Below are 15,300 nucleotides of genomic sequence, written 5' to 3'. Positions count from 1 at the left end.
TTGCTCCGTGATTAAAAAAAAAATTGCAGCATTCACCAATTTATCTTCAGAACACTTAATGGCATACTAAAAATTATGGCTCACACATTTTCAGCTCCAGATTTAAGATTACGATCATCATTATAAAGATTGTCATTTTAATCATTGACCTTTAAAAAAAAAAAAAAAGGTATTGACTGAAACTAATTGGTAAGCAGCTCCCATGTTTCTGGACCTTGATTAGATCTTATTAAAATCTTGAAGACGAGACTCATGGCTTCTCCTTCGTTGTCTGGGCGCAGTGAATTTCTCTTCGTGTTTTCCTTCGCTCGATCGGCATCAATCCTTTTCTCATTTCCTCATCAATCTAATTTCCCGACAGACCGTTGAGACTTTTATTTTTTTCCTGCTGCGTTGTGGCTTATAATTAGCTCAGCCCACATCGTGCATACTGAATGAGACGATAAAGGGGAATGAAACGGCGCATCAATAATTCCCATGAACACTACTCCTCTCGCTCCATCATTCTGCTTCACTAACAAGACCATGTGAAATATTTCGCATCGGAGCGAAGGCTCGATAGCCTCGCGCCATTAGGGCGGGACGAGCGTTGCGGATTTCGGCATGCTAATCAATTTTGGGACGTGAGGCAAAACACGTGATAAGGAAAAAAAAAAAATGTCATGGCTTTGTGCGCTTACTGCTCTGAGACCGCACCACGAAATCGATGATCTGTGAACTCTATCGAGAAGCGATGCTAACTGTTAGCCTATCTCGTAATTGGCTCGCGCTCCATGTGAGGTTACGTTGACCGAATCTGTGGCTCGGCCAAACTCTGTTGACCGCCACACACACGAGGGAGGATATGCGGTCGTAAATATTGGCCACACGCTTAGCCTAAAAGCAGAACGGCCTTTGTCATTTTTAACATACTGTCACAATATCGATTTCAAAATGTATACGAACGGACTTCTTTTTCTTTGGAGGCAACCGGACTCCCTTTGTTTTTGTTTAATTCCTTGTTGTTCAAAAAATGATGAAGGCAATTAAGCTGCGCGGCGAGCGTTTTCACGATGACGATTGTCGGCCATTGTCAATTGTTGCCTTAAAATAATATTCGCTCAACGATTTACCTCGGTTTCGTTTCGTACACCTTTTTACGACCAATGTTGGTCGCGGTGCGACTTGGAGAGCAAAATGGCTTTCCATGTGGTACTTGGTGGACAAAGTTTGAGGATCACCGTTTTGTTTTGAAGACGACCTTTGTGGACGTTGATCCTAAGATTGGTAAAAAAAAAAAATTAAAAATGCTCAATTGAGTCCCGATCGTCACCCGTGTACACAACTTGAAATGTCCTCGTGGCAGTGTTTGGTTTTTGTTTGTTTTTTCTTTTGGGGGCGGGGGGACTGGTGGATAGTTAGCAGTTAGTTCATCAGCCATGATCCCAAAGTCCAAAGAAAGCTTCCCGCGGTGCGAGCAGAAACTCCCAACAGGCGTTTGGGAAGAGCCCGCTTTTCCCCGGGAAGGAGGCAATCAAGCGCCCTCTCCGAACAGAGCCGCGGGCTTCCTCCTCCGCGCGGCCGACACGGCGGCGGCGGCCGAGACGGCGGCGCCTCGGTAGCTCTCCGTGTCCTGCGAGTCCTCGCTGTTCTGCGACTTGGTGCCGTCCCGCGAGTCGGGCCTCTGCCTCGGCGCTCGGCTCTGCTCCTCCTTCAGTTCCACGTAGGACCTGGAGAAGGTGTGGAAGATGGAGGTGACGGGGAAGGCCATGAGCAGGATGCCGCTCAGGATGCTGCTGAGCGCCACCACCTGGCCGGGGATGCTCCTGGGCACCATGTCGCCGTATCCCACCGTGGTCATGGAGATGACCGCCCACCAGTAGCTGCCGGGGATGCTGGTGAACTCCTGCTCGGCGCCCAATTCGCTCTCGGCCAGGAAGACCAGCGGCGAGAAGAGCGCCATGGCCACGCACAGGAAGAGCAGCAGCAGGCCGAACTCGCGCGCGCACCTCCTCACCGTCAGGCCCAGCGTCTGCAGGCCCAGCGAGTGGCGGGCCAGCCTCATGACGTAGAAGATGCGCAGGGCCCGCAGGACGCGCAGGACCAGGCCCGCCTTCTCCAGGTAGTTGTTCCCGGAGCCCGCCGGCTTGCCGCCCGCCGACAGCGAGTCCACGACGAGGCTGACGTAGTAGGGCAGGAGGGCCACCGCGTCGATGACGTTCAGCGGCGTGCGCAGGAAGGCGCACTTGCTCTGGCTCTGGATGAAGCGCAGCGTGAACTCCAGGGAGAACCAGGCCACGCACACCGTCTCCAGAACGAAGATGTTGAAGCACCTCCGCGAGCACTCCCCCTGCGGGGACAAACGACAACCGCGCCGAGGTCAGCCGACGAGGTAAGGACGCCGTAACGCTTGGAGTCGTGACTCGTTATTCTCTTTTCCCGGTCTCGGGACCGACACGGAGGCGATGTCGCAAAGTCAAAGCGCTTCGAGAGTCTCGCCTTTCCCGAAGAACAAAGAAGGCCGATGAACGTTCGTTACGTACGAAAACAAAAAGGCCGTCAAAGGTGTACTCAAAAACGCAACTCGTCTCTCGGTCAGAGATCGGTCTCTCGGTGTCTGATTACAAGACATTGTTTGGGTCTTAAGTCGGGCGGGCGGGCCTGAAGCGCAGTGCAAAATGACGACTGCTTGCCTTTCGTGGTTACGCATTTACCTTTAAGTCGCTTTGTGCCGCGCGCTCGGTGGGGAGCTGCCGACACCGGCGGCGTTCTCGCCAGTCGACTGCGAATGGATGCAAACGTTTCCCTGCTTTTTTGATTGAGCCGTCCCAAAGGCGCTCCCGCAAAACTCATCTGGAGGCATCCCGTTCGTGCGGGACACGTCACAATCGTTATTTATTTATTTGTAAAAAAAGAGAAGAAAAAGTCTTCATATTCAATGATTTTAGTGCGGCAAATGCGATTGGCACACTGTCTTCAAAATATGTTCCGATCTAACGATCGCGGGCAATCCGCTTCACGAAACGTTCCCAAAGGCCTCCACGCAGCACGCTCATCAGGATGCAAATGTAATTGAAAATGGACCGATCTTGTTTTGTGTATGGTTCTTGGTCAACCAGGAAGTAGCCTTCTAATCCAATTTTTTTTTTTTCAGCAGCAGCAGCAGCAGCATTTGTTCATTCCACTTCCCCCTCTTCAGAATGAAAAACGCAATTGTCTCGTAATCTTAAATCACGTCCTCCACGCGGTGCTTGGACAACAGACTTAAAAGCACATTTTGACAAATTGGAGCGGACCCAAAGAGGCGTTTGGGAGGGTGGCTTGCGGGAGACAAAAAGCTCCGTATTTGATTAGCTTGTGACACAAGCGTGCGGACTCTCGTCCCCGCGAGACTTCCCACTCAATCCCCTTGAGTGCTTCTTTCCTTTTCTTGAATAACAAAACACGTTTGACAAGATCGGATTAGTTAGCTTCAGATTGAGGGGAACTCTACAGAGACACGTTGGCGAGATGTCCCTTGTCCCTCGGTCGAGGAGGGGGGGGGGGGGGGGGGGGGGGGGGGGGTCGGCGTTTTTGCCAGATGTCGACGAGCTGCCGTTGAGGCCAAATGGGACGAACGTTTGAAGGCACGAGTGGCACTCACGCAATCGTCGTTTCAACACAATGTCCCTGAACACAACACCTGAGCGAGCGGCACTCGGCATGTATTGTGCTGCTCCATTTCCTCTTGGCGCGCATGCGTCGTCGTACTCGTAAGCGTATCGCCGGAAAACCTCCCCCAGCTGACTTTGGAATGCGGGAGGAAGACGAGAGTCCATCCTTACGACACTCGAAATGATATTTCCTTCTTTCACGCCACATTTGAACAAATGTTTAGAGCGTGTGAAAAGTGGAAGCGGATTTTGATGAAAAACCTTGAGGATAACCCCCGTACGCGACTCCGCATGCGCCATACGCCTGAATTTTGGCATCGAGATTCATGTCAAATTTATCGGCAAATTCGGGAACCCTTCTCCAAAGCCTTTTTTTCTGTATTATTAGGTCGGAGATTTACATGCGTATCGTTCCGCCACCCAAGGCCAACCCAATTTGCGCATAACTTGCTACCGAGTAAATAAAGCGAGACGAAACAACCGTGTACCTTCAAGTGAGTCTGGCATCGCCGCTTTTTCGATGACATGCCTTTCCATTCGTGATCATAACTCGCGCACGCTGGCGACATCGCCTCGCAAAACAATGTTTCGCGTGTGCTGCTTTCATGAGCGCGGGTCAGATCAGCGCTAATGTAAAGGCTGTCTATCAAGTCTAATGGATGCTCTGTAATGATGCCGCTTGTGGGAGGGAGGGGGGGGGGCGACGGTGCCCGCCCCTCGATGGAAAGAGACTCCGTAATTAGCTCAAGCACTTCACCGTGCAGTCCTGTTGCATGAAAAGTGCTCGGCTGTCAACGCAAGTAAGGGCGCGCCATGCATTTTCCCAAACAAAGTGGCTGCGTGTCTGACATCCGCAGCCCCCCCGTTCAATTATTTGCAGTAGCTGCTCTTCGATTGCCGTGACAGTCGCGCTCTCGGTCGCCCGAAGGGCCGCTTTGCGGTTCATGTGGCCTCTTTTCACACCTCGTTTGGATTCAGGCCGGCACAAGTCCAGCGGGCTCTGAGGCCGAATCGGCTTGCTTGGAAACGGCAACAAAACGTGTTTAGTTTTTTAGGTTGCTCCCTTCGATGCAAAGTCAAGTCGTGCTTTCTTTCGAGCATAGCTATGGATCGTAGCTATCCATCTCCGTAGCGAGCTCGCGTATCGCTCAAGCCATCCATCCATCGAGCTAGCTCGCTCGATGTTGACCTTAAATGTTTCGCTGTTGTTTGACGCCGACTCTCTTTCCAGAATGCGTTGCCTTCAAAAGAGCGTGAATCCAAACAAACGGCGCCAAAGATGCCATCCGGTGTGCTTGATGCCGTTTTGTAGCGTTTGTCGCGGTGGTCCGCGTGCAGCTGCCGCACATCATCGAATGCAAGTCAAGACACCGCGGGGTAAAAATAAAGGTGCGATCGCAGGTTATTCCGGAGGTGTCGGACCGCTGCGGCGCCTATCGATCGCTTCCTTTCTTGGGAAGCGCAAACCGGAAACCGCCGGGGATGTTTTTCCCAGCTGGCGCTTCCACTAGCTTCACGTCGCTTTGGATCGTACATTAGCCGACTCGCGGTAGCTTCTCAGCCCCGGCGAACTCACCCTCTCCTCCTCCTCCCTGAGGTCCGGCATGGTGCTGACGCAGAGCGTCACGGCGGTGATGGCGACAAACAAGACGGAGAGGCAGGCGAAGATCTTGCCGGGGATTCCGGAGTGGGGGTTCTCCACCATGTCCCTCAGCCCGCGCATGCAGCCGCCCTCCAGGACGCGGTCGGAGGCGGCGGGCGGCGACCGGCTCTCCTCGCAGGGCGGCGGCTCGGCCTCCTCTTCCTCCAGCCGGCGCATTTCCGCGTCCTCCTCCTGGCGGAGGCGCAGCTTCCTCAGGCAGCACCAGTCCAGCCGGTCGTCCTCCACGCCCCAGTACAGCAGCTCCTCCCGGAAGGACAGGGCGCACATCTCCCGCAGCAGCCGCAGCTTGCCCGCCGCCAGGAAGGTGACGATGGTGCGGAAGGCCGACGGGCTGCGGTCGAAGAAGAACTCGTTGCGGCTGCCGTCGTAGTCGTCGCACACGTCCATGATCTCGGCCTCGTTGCTGCAGCCGCGCAGCTTCCCCAGCCTGGTCATGGGGAACTCGTCCAAAGTGGACCAGGGGATGCGGTACTTGATGCCGCCCACGTTGATGATGGCCGCCCCGTCGTCGGCGTCCGTCCGGCGGACCCGGGGCTTGTTGACGAGGCGCTGGGCCCGCTTGTAGAAGACGCCCTTCTCGGAAGAGACCTCCCGCGGGTTCTCCGCGCGCTTGAAGCGGAAGGGGGTGAACTGGCGCTCGGCGCTGCCGGCCAGGAAGGCCACCTCCTGGTACATGGCGGCCGCCTCGAGCTTCACGAGGGAGGGCGGGAGGCTTGCCGCTCGTCAGCCATTCAGCAACGCGCCGCCGCTCTGTTGCACACGCAGAAACGCAACGTCGGACGCGTCTCGACTCGAGCAAACGCGCGCGTGCGGTGAGTGGGAAGACGGGGGAAGCCCGCGACTGCGAGTCACTGATGCTAACGTTTACTTTTGAACCCTTCTCCCCACATTTGAGAACAGGCACGGCGATCGCCAATAACAATCCTGATCTTTGGAATCAGGTTTGACAGCTAATTTCAGATCGGCATTTAAATGGTCGCCGGTGCGCCCTCCAGTGGTCAAAATTGGGAACAACGCACGGAGCGGATAACCGTCGGGCCGCTTCTGGCCTGCGGGCCGTACGTTTGTTACCGAACAAAGAAAAACCAATTTCTTGCGTCTGAATCAATAGTCTGAGAAAGAAGATTGCCGCAAAGCGCTTCCGACGACGCCTTCGAGGCAACAGGCGTTACCCACGAGGCTCCTCTCGAGCGCAACGGTGCTCTAATACGCTGCGGCGCAAGACCGACAGAGAGCTTGCACGATGCTGTATTAGTGTACCGTTGTGCGGCAGCCGACCACGCAACAAAGTCGCCGCACAAAGCAGCTCATGGCTTGAAATGCCGGTCAGCGAGGAGAAGGAGAGAAAATACGCATGATGGAGCAGATAGCAGTTACACGCTCATGTTCTTTTTATCGGGTTGAAAGTCGGGGGGGTCTTAATCTCCAGGTCTACAAGGACGGCGCACGCACAACTTCGAGTTCACGTTAACCAGCCGAGACACGTCGTCTTTTATTTAAGGCCGGCCAGCATCTGGAGCCACCGTCCCGCTGACGACATCAAATGGTTGAAACGCTCCCGAGTTTTCGTCGTTTCCTAAACTCTCTTCGATTAAAAAAAGAAACAATACAGTACAGTTCAGTTGTATTTCACTTTTAAATGGATCAAATCGCCTCAATTTGTAGATTTCAGATTCTTGATGTCACTTTTAGGGAGGATTTCAGCGGACTCCCAACGAGGGATTAGTTCAGTACATCTCCACTCGTAGAACGGGAAAAGACCGCGGGAATGCGTCTGCTCTATTCACAGTCGTGTTTAGCAGCGCGTTAGCTCGAACGCGCCATCATCTTCGGCGCATCTTTTTGCCCCGCCAATGACATGCACCGATCATTTGCATCGTAAGTAGAAGCGAGCTCGTAAACCATCCCAACATGCTCCGTCCAACCTGATAGAAGATAAAAGTAAATCTTTATTTGTCTCACAATGGAGACGTTCCCAATTTACAGCAGTGACGTTATGAAAGGGAGACGTCGAAGAACAAACGGAGAAACAAAAAGCAGCTATTCATGATTCATACTCGTACTTATTATGTAAAATGTTCGAGTGGCTCTGAATGAAGTATGTGTAGCGCAAAGTCATTAGTGACAACAACACCGGGTTTTTCAAAGTGGGGGGGGGGAGGAGGAGCCAGCTCTCGTCTTCGGTGCCGTTCCATTGCGCAAGTGTCCCTAATGTCGAGGCCGGCGAGTCGGCACTTCAAAATGGAGAGTCGCCGCGCTCATATTTTACCGCCTACATATTTGAAAGCGGACTCCTTCCCAGGTGGACTTGCATAAATCATCACACGGAAGTCACCTTCCTCCACCAAAACAAAAAGCCAGCGGTGCGTGCAAATGGGACTCGCTCGGCTGTGTGAACACAGAGCGGATCGCCAAAGTGACATTTTGGTCCATAATTTATGACGAGTTTCATGGGACAACGCTGAAGAAAAGACATTTTGTGACAAAGTCGCGCGCGGCTTGTGTCGCGGCGGTGAACTTTGAGCGACCAGGTTGAGAGAGCGCGTGAGTGAACATGCGCCTGCTCCCCTTTAACATTTTGGAACACGAAGCGGTCACGCGACATGAATTTGGAAAAAAAAAACACAAAAATGACCGCGCGGGCCTCGAATGGACATTTTCATCGAGGGGTTGACTGGCTTTTGTTGCCAGCGCGCGAGCTCTTGCTAGCTGGCCGTTCTTAGGAGGGAACAGTCAACTTGCACTGTGAAACAAGATGTAAACTTCGTCAAGATATCATCAAATATTTACAGAAATGTGAGGGTTGTTCTTCCTCCGGTGAGATATATCTTGCCCCCCCCCCCCTTTTGACAAGCAGCCTGATTGGTCTCCATCACTCACGGGGTCCCCTCCCCTCCGCCCGCAGCGCCAGACGAACGGCGGCAGGCAAATGAGCTTGAGAGCAAAAGTGATTGATGCAAAAGTGGCGGTCGAGTGCTGCCGCAATCAGCAGAGAGAGGGCTCGCTCGTCACACGAGAGCCTTTGGCCATTTGGACCCCCCCACCCACCACCCCTAAAGGAGACACCAGCATGTTGAAACCGACACTCATGTCCGCCGCATTACCACTGAACGATTTGGCTTCTGCTTTATGATTGCGCTTGTCAACCTCCTGCCTAATATTATGGCTGCAATTGGATTGACGCAGTCGGCACTTCCGCAGCCGCAAGACGAAACAACAAAATGGGACCGTGCGCTTCAAATCAATTCAAATGTTGATGTTTGAAGGCGGCGGCGGCGCGCCGGGCGACCGGTTACCACGTCCGCCTCCCAGTTCAGAGGTCGGCGCGGCGTTCGGTTCCGGCTGCGGCCTTCCCGTGTGGCGTTCGCGCGCTCTCCCCACACCCGTGTGGCTTTTCTCCGGGTTTGCTCCCACGTTCCAAAAACACGCACGGCTGCCCGATTGAGCACTGGCAATTCTCCCTCGGCGTGATTGTGAACACGAAGGCTTCTTGGGCCACGCGTGCCCTTGCGATTGGCCGGCAACCGGTTGAGGGTGACCCCCGCCGACCCGAGACCCTCGTGAGGAGAAACGGATTAGAACGCGGATGTGGCTTTTTTTTGTCTCCGATGGACCTTTAAAGACAAATAAGATTCCTATTTTTCATCAGTGAAAACAAGTCCATCAGTTTTCAAGTACCTTAAGCCTCATTCAATAACATTACTTTTTGAATCCTAATTGCAGTTAGGATATTAGTCAGTGAGAATAGATGGGAGGGAGGGAGGAAGGAGCATTCTAAATATTGTCATGAATGTTTTGGATTAGTTGAATAACTGTGAAAAAGACAAAGTGATTTGAAATAGGTCAGAAGTTGTTTGTTGGTTTTTTTTTTTTTTCTCATATGAATGGTTTTAACTTGTCCAAATAGTTTCGGGGTCCGATGGTCGGAGAGCATTAAAATGATGACTCGGTCATTATCATTGTTACGCAAATAAGGGTCGTCGCAAAGGCTCAGCCCGCTCCTCAGTTGAGTTCCCGCCAGACGTTAAGTATGGCGTTATATCAACCCCTTTGCCAGTTTGCGTCCTGCTCGAGGTCATTCCTGAACTCAGCTTTGTGTCTTCAAAACTCCTTTGTACCTCCTTCAGTCATTGACGATTCCTTAAGGCCTGAATTGGTGACAAAAACCCTCAAGCCGCCAATCCAGCCCTCCCAAGCGTCCCTCCTCACTCCCCCTTCAACCCCAAACGACAGTCAACTCGTTCGTCCCCTTCATCCCTCCGCAAGCAACATCAGCCCGGATTGTTTTCATTTCCTTGTATTCACTTGAACATTTCCAGTAAAGAATATCGAAACACCCCCCGGAATCCTGTCTCTTCCGACCTGCGCTCTGACCGTCCGGTCGCCGGTTATCCGCTTCAAGCTGTCGGCCCTAACGCCTCCCCAACAAGGATGACATCTAATCATGTTCTCATAGATCAGAAAGATTCGGGAACGTGAATGACTCGCGAATAACAGCAGTTCTGAAATGAAAGGAGACAAGCTTCTAATTTCACGTGTCACTTCTTTTTCTTTGAACTCCTGGTGTCCTCTGCACACGCAAGCACGCTATGTGCTCACGTGTGTCCTCCTTCGGTTTGCATTTGTCTAAATATGTTGTCCGTCTGACGGAGTGGTGATGTCATCAAGAAAAGTGCTCTGACCAAGCCTCACAGGGCTCGTCAATGGAGCGCAACCAAATCTCGTTTTCAGAGAGAGATGTGCGTCCACGCTCAGCTCGCAATCGACACCTTACACTTGTCAAAGCGCCGATTGGCGTGTAAAAACAACAGTCAACGCATGAAGAACCCCCCCCTGCCCCCCCAAAAAAACCCAAGACTTACCGAGCTGGCCGAGCCCGCGTCCATCTGCTTCAATGTGTTGCGCGCGTCCGCGCAGCAGCCGTCGACGCGCCGCATGCCGCCAAGTTTCCCACGCACACGCCGCGGGACGACGCGAGGGGGGAGGAAGGCGAGGCGAGCGCCGGCGAGTCCACCCAGATGCGCATTTTACGCGCACGAAGTGACGCGAGGAAAAATCAGCAGGGAAAGCCGCGAGCGCGCGCGCGCGCGCACGCACGCCGAAAAGAGAGTTGTGGTTTGTTTTCCGCCACGCTCCTTCACGATGCTCCTCTCGGCGCGGACAAAGAGAAAAAGCGGTTTCCAGTGGCGATGCTTCCTTCTCCCCCGCGCTGCCCAAATCTGTGCGTATGCGCGCGCACGTGTGACTGCACTTAAGTGGCAAATTTCAAAGAGCTCCGTTGTGCTGTACATGCAGGGCTTCTCTTATCACGGTCGAGAAAATGGACCGCCATAGTGACCCCACTTTTTACAGGATATATTCAATACATTTGGAATGTGGTCATCAGGCGGGGTTCCTCATGGAAGCCTATTAAGTACCCACTGCCTTTTGTTCATGATTGGAGGTTTTTTTTTTTTAAGGTGTCGACCAACACATATGTGCACTCAGTCGAGTGGCAACCTCCATCAAGGCTAAAATGTGTAAATATTGGGGAATGACATTGCACTGTATGACTTTGTGCTTCATTTGCCTTTATTTTAGCGACCGCTTATTAACCTATAAGACCAAAACATCGATGTATAATAACTCTAATGTTGTTTATTCTAATACAGATTATTGTATTGCTTCTGTTTGTTAAAAAAGTACATGTAAAGAGATCCTCGAAAAAATAATAATTGCATGTTAAATCGTAATTTTGGCCCAAAAAAAAAAAGGAAATTAGAATCCTCCTCATAAAACAAACAAAGGGCGCTTTTATGCTTGGTGTACTTAACAGATACCGTATAATATCCAAGCAATCCGATGAGTAACTTTGGAGCAACACCGACGCATCTATTAGCCGCACTCCGTCAGCCGATCTTTGACATTGATGAATTGCATTCGGACCGAGGTCCCGCCGAGTGGAGAAACAACAAAACAAGCAGCACCGGGGATGGAATGTCCGCCTCATCATCTTGAGGTTGGACGTTTAAATTCTCTCTGTGTCACGTTGGAGCAAGTTCCTCGCGTCCTTTACGTGGCTCGCTTTCCTCTCTAATGGCTACTACATCATTCTTCAGGATCATTAGTTTCATTTTTGAGCTGCCACTTGCTTGTGTGCGTGCGCGTCGGAGTGATTGCGAAATGAACGCACGCACGAGCGCCAGTCTGAATTCAGCACCGCATGCGGCAGGCGGGCAGGCTGCGCCGTCGACGCCTCATTTGGGAACTTCCTTGATGATGCTCACATTCTAGCATTCCCGTTCCAATCTCTGGGATTCAGAGCATCCACTTCTTGTGGGATTGATTCAACATCCTCCAGCGCACACACACATTTATATATATTTATTTCTTTTTCTCAAGGGTACTGCACTTCGGCCTAATTATGACCCACAAACATGAATGAGATGCTCGCCGCAGGGAAGGATTTGGCCTTAAACCCGGGGTCGACCAGGGGGGGCTTGACCTGAAATGCGTCCGTGCATTAAACAAAAGGCACATCAACAACAAATAGAACAAACACAAAAGGCGTTCGCTCCAAAGACGCCAAAAGGTGCATTTTAGCAGCACGATTTTAACTTTAAACTCGGCGATACATTTGAAGGCCAATTATGTAATAACGCTGCATGAAGGTTGAATCCATCAAAAGCAGACATCATTTTCACATCTTTTTCTTTTTAAGGTCAAACCGCTTCTATCTTTTCTGGCTTTCCATAATACAAAGATTCTGAAACGCATATTCTGTGGGAGTGTAGCCTTTAGATTTGAAGGGAAGCACGAATCAAAAAGTCGCAATTGTTAATGACATCTCAACAGTCGTTTTCCTCAATAAAATCCCCCCCAACAACTGCTGTCGATGCCGTTCAAAGAATCGAGGTCAGTTTGACCAACTGGGGTGCACAAAACTGCGTTCTTCGTATGGTGGCAACGCAGCAACGCCAATGGACAGGCGTGATAGAAGAGACGAGCGAACTAGAAGCTGGCGTTTTCAGCGATAACGACTCCTAATGGCCAAAATCACTTTCGAAAGAAAGCACTTGAATAAATGATCCATCCATTGTCCGCGTGCTCAATTTTGCTGTCTTTCCTCAAATGTCAGCAGGCGACTCGGAGCAGGAAGTGGGCGCGGGAAGAGTGGGCGAAGGGGTCGCCTGGGCCCTGATTGACGCGCTGTCTCGTTTGTGCGCCCGTGCAGGAAGGACGCGCCTTTGTTCCGGCGGCGCCCACGTCAATTAGAAATCAGCGATGGGATTTTCGGCGATCCCGTTCATTTGGATCGGCTCTTTTCACTTGAGCTTTTCTTTGAAATATTGATGACAAATTTAGCATACGTTTTGATCAATGACTTGGTGAACTCAATATTGCACTCTACTGACTGCAAATAGCAACAATTATCAAGCAAAGAAATGGCTTTTTACTTCTTTTATTGAACATTAAAAAAGGCTCCAAACAATAAACAAGCAACAGAATTCAACTTCAACCAACAACAATCAAACATGCTGCATCATAACAAAAATAGTGAGTAGTAACTCCAACAGCAGCGGTGAACAAACAAGCATAAGCGACTCCTTGCTTTATTTGAAATTTGCAGTCCACAAAACGAAATACTTCAACTTGGACGGGCTGATCCGGCTCCTTCTCTCAGTAATTATTTGTCCAGTCTTTGAGAACACCCTCTCTGACGGGACAGATGTTGCTCCAATGCACGATCTACTCTCCGTGACTTTGATCAAACGGGGGTAGACGGAAGCTCGGTATTTCCACCAGCTCGGCGGATCAGCTGCCCTTGAAATGTGTGCTTCTTCAAGATATGCCCTAATTTAGTGTCTTTGTTTTTTAGCACACTTGGCTAATCCTGGAAATTAGGTTCTGATTGCTTGCCAAACGCCTTTGTGGTTTCCCGGACAGTAGGGGGCGATATGAACTAAAGACATCCAAGAAGAAGAAGAAGAAGTACAAGCTCACCAAGAAGAAGAATAAGTACAAGCACAAGTACGGTACCACATCCGGTTCAATGAGCAAGTTTTTCCGCTATCCACAAGCACTGTTCTCAGTGAGTAATTTTAACATTTTAAACTGACTTCGCAGTTTATCTCTGAGTGTATAGATGTAGACAATTGGGGAGAGTTATTATGACACGTTGCTCCTTTAATTTTGTTGTTGTGACCCAACGTAAAAAACAACGTCAGCAAAGGGGGCAGTGAGCGAGCACTCAGCCGACAAGTAGACCTCAGCTGTCAATCGAAAAGCAATCGCGAACAGCGTTTGACTTGAATACTATTCTGGATGTTTTCCACACCAAAGCTGCTATCAGCAGTGGAAGTGTGATGGCTTCACATGGGGGGGGGGAGATTTGTTTCAAAACTATTCCCACAAATGCACCCCCGTAACTTTGTTCATTTGTTTTTCCGAAAGGAGGTTGCTCATTGTACTTTAGGTGTGGGGAGAGAGCCGCGAGTGGATCGCTCAAACAGATGCATTGCGAGTGCGGGCACGTTTGGAAATGGACGGCTTGAAAGTCAAAGTCTGCCACTTTACGAATAATGACTCAAATTCAAAAGAAAAAAAGAAACCACTTTTTTTATGGACTACCGTGTGTGACTTTGCACTTTTGTTTTGTTTTTCTGCCTGACCAGTTGAGTCAGATGACTGACTGGGCCAAAGGCGCAGCACTGCCTGACCAGTTTAGTCAGATGACTGGGCCAAAGCGGCAGCCGCCGGACTCGGAGGACACGCGGAAGGGACGCCAACCTGCATTTGGACACGCGTGAGTACTGAGCTGTGTGGTGTGCTTGAAGAGCTGATGTCTGATGTCACGTTGCACCACAAGGTGGAGGTGAGTGCGCCCGCCCGCCCGTCTGTCTGTCACTCAACTTAAACTTCTGCTTCGTGTACTGCACAACAGTGTCAACTCCACATAGACAACCCGAGCATCATCAAGCACTTCTGAAATATGTTTTATGACGAACTTGGCCCACTTCAATGTCATTTAAAAACTTGACCGGAAGAGTGTGATCATGTTGTTGTGGAGTACACGGCAGTTCGTTTTTGTCTCAGTGAGAGAAGTCGGACGTGCTCATGTCCCTCTTGGTGTGCCAGGAGATGTCAGTGACATCATGAGCTGGCCAAGCACATGCTGCCGTCTCAGGCCTGTCGTCAGTGTTTGTGTGCGTTCAACTTGAACTGGCCCACACAAAGATTGACTGGTCAAATGCTTTTACATTGTCATGTTCGCTTTTCTCTCCAATAAATTGGTCAAGTTGAATTCGAGTCTTTGCCTATCATGACCAAATCCATCCTCAACTCACTCGAAGCCTTTTCAAAGACAGTCTTTTCACTGTTCCCGTTGGTCTCCACATGACTCGAAACTCCAGGAATCGAGCTTTTGGGTCATGCGAAACCGACGGGAACAGTGAAAAGACTGTCTGATGTGACCCAAGTGCAAGTCTGAGCTCAAGACTCAAGTGGGACTTTGAAAAAGTGCTGCAATGCCCGCCCTGACCCACACCCAATTTGACATCTGCCAATCGCGGTGAGGCCCCTCATTTACATAACCACGCCCACTTTACCAAGTTCTACCCAATCAGATTGCTCTATATTTGCATAACTGCGCCCCCTAAAGAGCCCACCAATCAGAGAACGCCTAATATGCATAACCACTCCCCCTTTCCACCAATCACAGCATGTTATCGTCATGCTCCACCCACTTTCACAACTATCAGCGAATCATCGGCCATCATTCCAGTGAGGCCACACCCACTTTCCTGGATTTTTCTGCCTGGGGGAAAAAAAAATCCAGGAAAAAAAAATTGGAAAAAAATGTTTGAAAAAAGTTGAGAAAAAAACTGAAAATAATTTTGTTTTAATTTTTTATTTTTTTTTTTGAAGTTAGATTGTGGTGATGTGTTTAAAAATGAAGTTGAGTTGAAGTGTTCTTTGTAATCAAGCTTTATTTCTTTTGCAGAGTAGACAATCACAAAAGCAGAG

At 50.5% G+C, this 15,300-nt stretch overlaps 1 protein-coding gene and 1 long non-coding RNA gene across 3 annotated transcripts; one reads left to right on the top strand and one right to left on the bottom strand.

The window, feature by feature from the left end:
- Positions 1-1,481: 1,481 nt before the first annotated feature.
- Positions 1,482-10,245, bottom strand: kcng2 (potassium voltage-gated channel, subfamily G, member 2). The gene is made up of 3 exons (XM_019858185.1): positions 10,158-10,245; positions 5,209-6,045; positions 1,482-2,329 (listed from the first exon to the last, which is right to left on the bottom strand). Exons 2-3 carry the CDS (start codon positions 5,968-5,970, stop codon positions 1,514-1,516), a joined length of 1,578 nt encoding a protein of 525 aa, XP_019713744.1. The 5' UTR covers positions 5,971-6,045; positions 10,158-10,245; the 3' UTR covers positions 1,482-1,513.
- A 2,701-nt stretch (positions 10,246-12,946) lies between these two features.
- On the top strand, positions 12,947-15,300 carry LOC109508259 (uncharacterized). 2 transcript variants are annotated; one of them, XR_002166628.1, is made up of 4 exons: positions 13,332-13,366; positions 13,729-13,831; positions 13,998-14,080; positions 15,278-15,300. It is a non-coding gene; the product is annotated as an uncharacterized LOC109508259 (long non-coding RNA). The 2 variants fall into 2 exon arrangements; XR_002166629.1 differs by lacking the exons at positions 13,332-13,366; positions 13,729-13,831 and adding an exon at positions 12,947-12,957.

Source organism: Hippocampus comes, unplaced genomic scaffold, assembly GCF_001891065.2.
Source record: "Hippocampus comes isolate QL1 unplaced genomic scaffold, H_comes_QL1_v1.1 scaffold429, whole genome shotgun sequence".
NCBI lineage: Eukaryota > Metazoa > Chordata > Actinopteri > Syngnathiformes > Syngnathidae > Hippocampus > Hippocampus comes.
Note: the sequence above shows the minus strand (reverse complement) of the source record. Positions and strands in the feature narration are given on the sequence as shown.

Coding starts and splice junctions, on each gene's coding strand:
- kcng2 (XM_019858185.1), bottom strand. CDS start 5,970: ATGTACCAGGAGGTGGCCTTCCTGGCCGGCAGCGCCGAGCGCCAGTTC. Junction 2,330..5,208: donor TCAGGGAGGAGGAGGAGAGG/GTGAGTTCGCCG, acceptor TTGTCCCCGCAG/GGGGAGTGCTCGCGGAGGTG.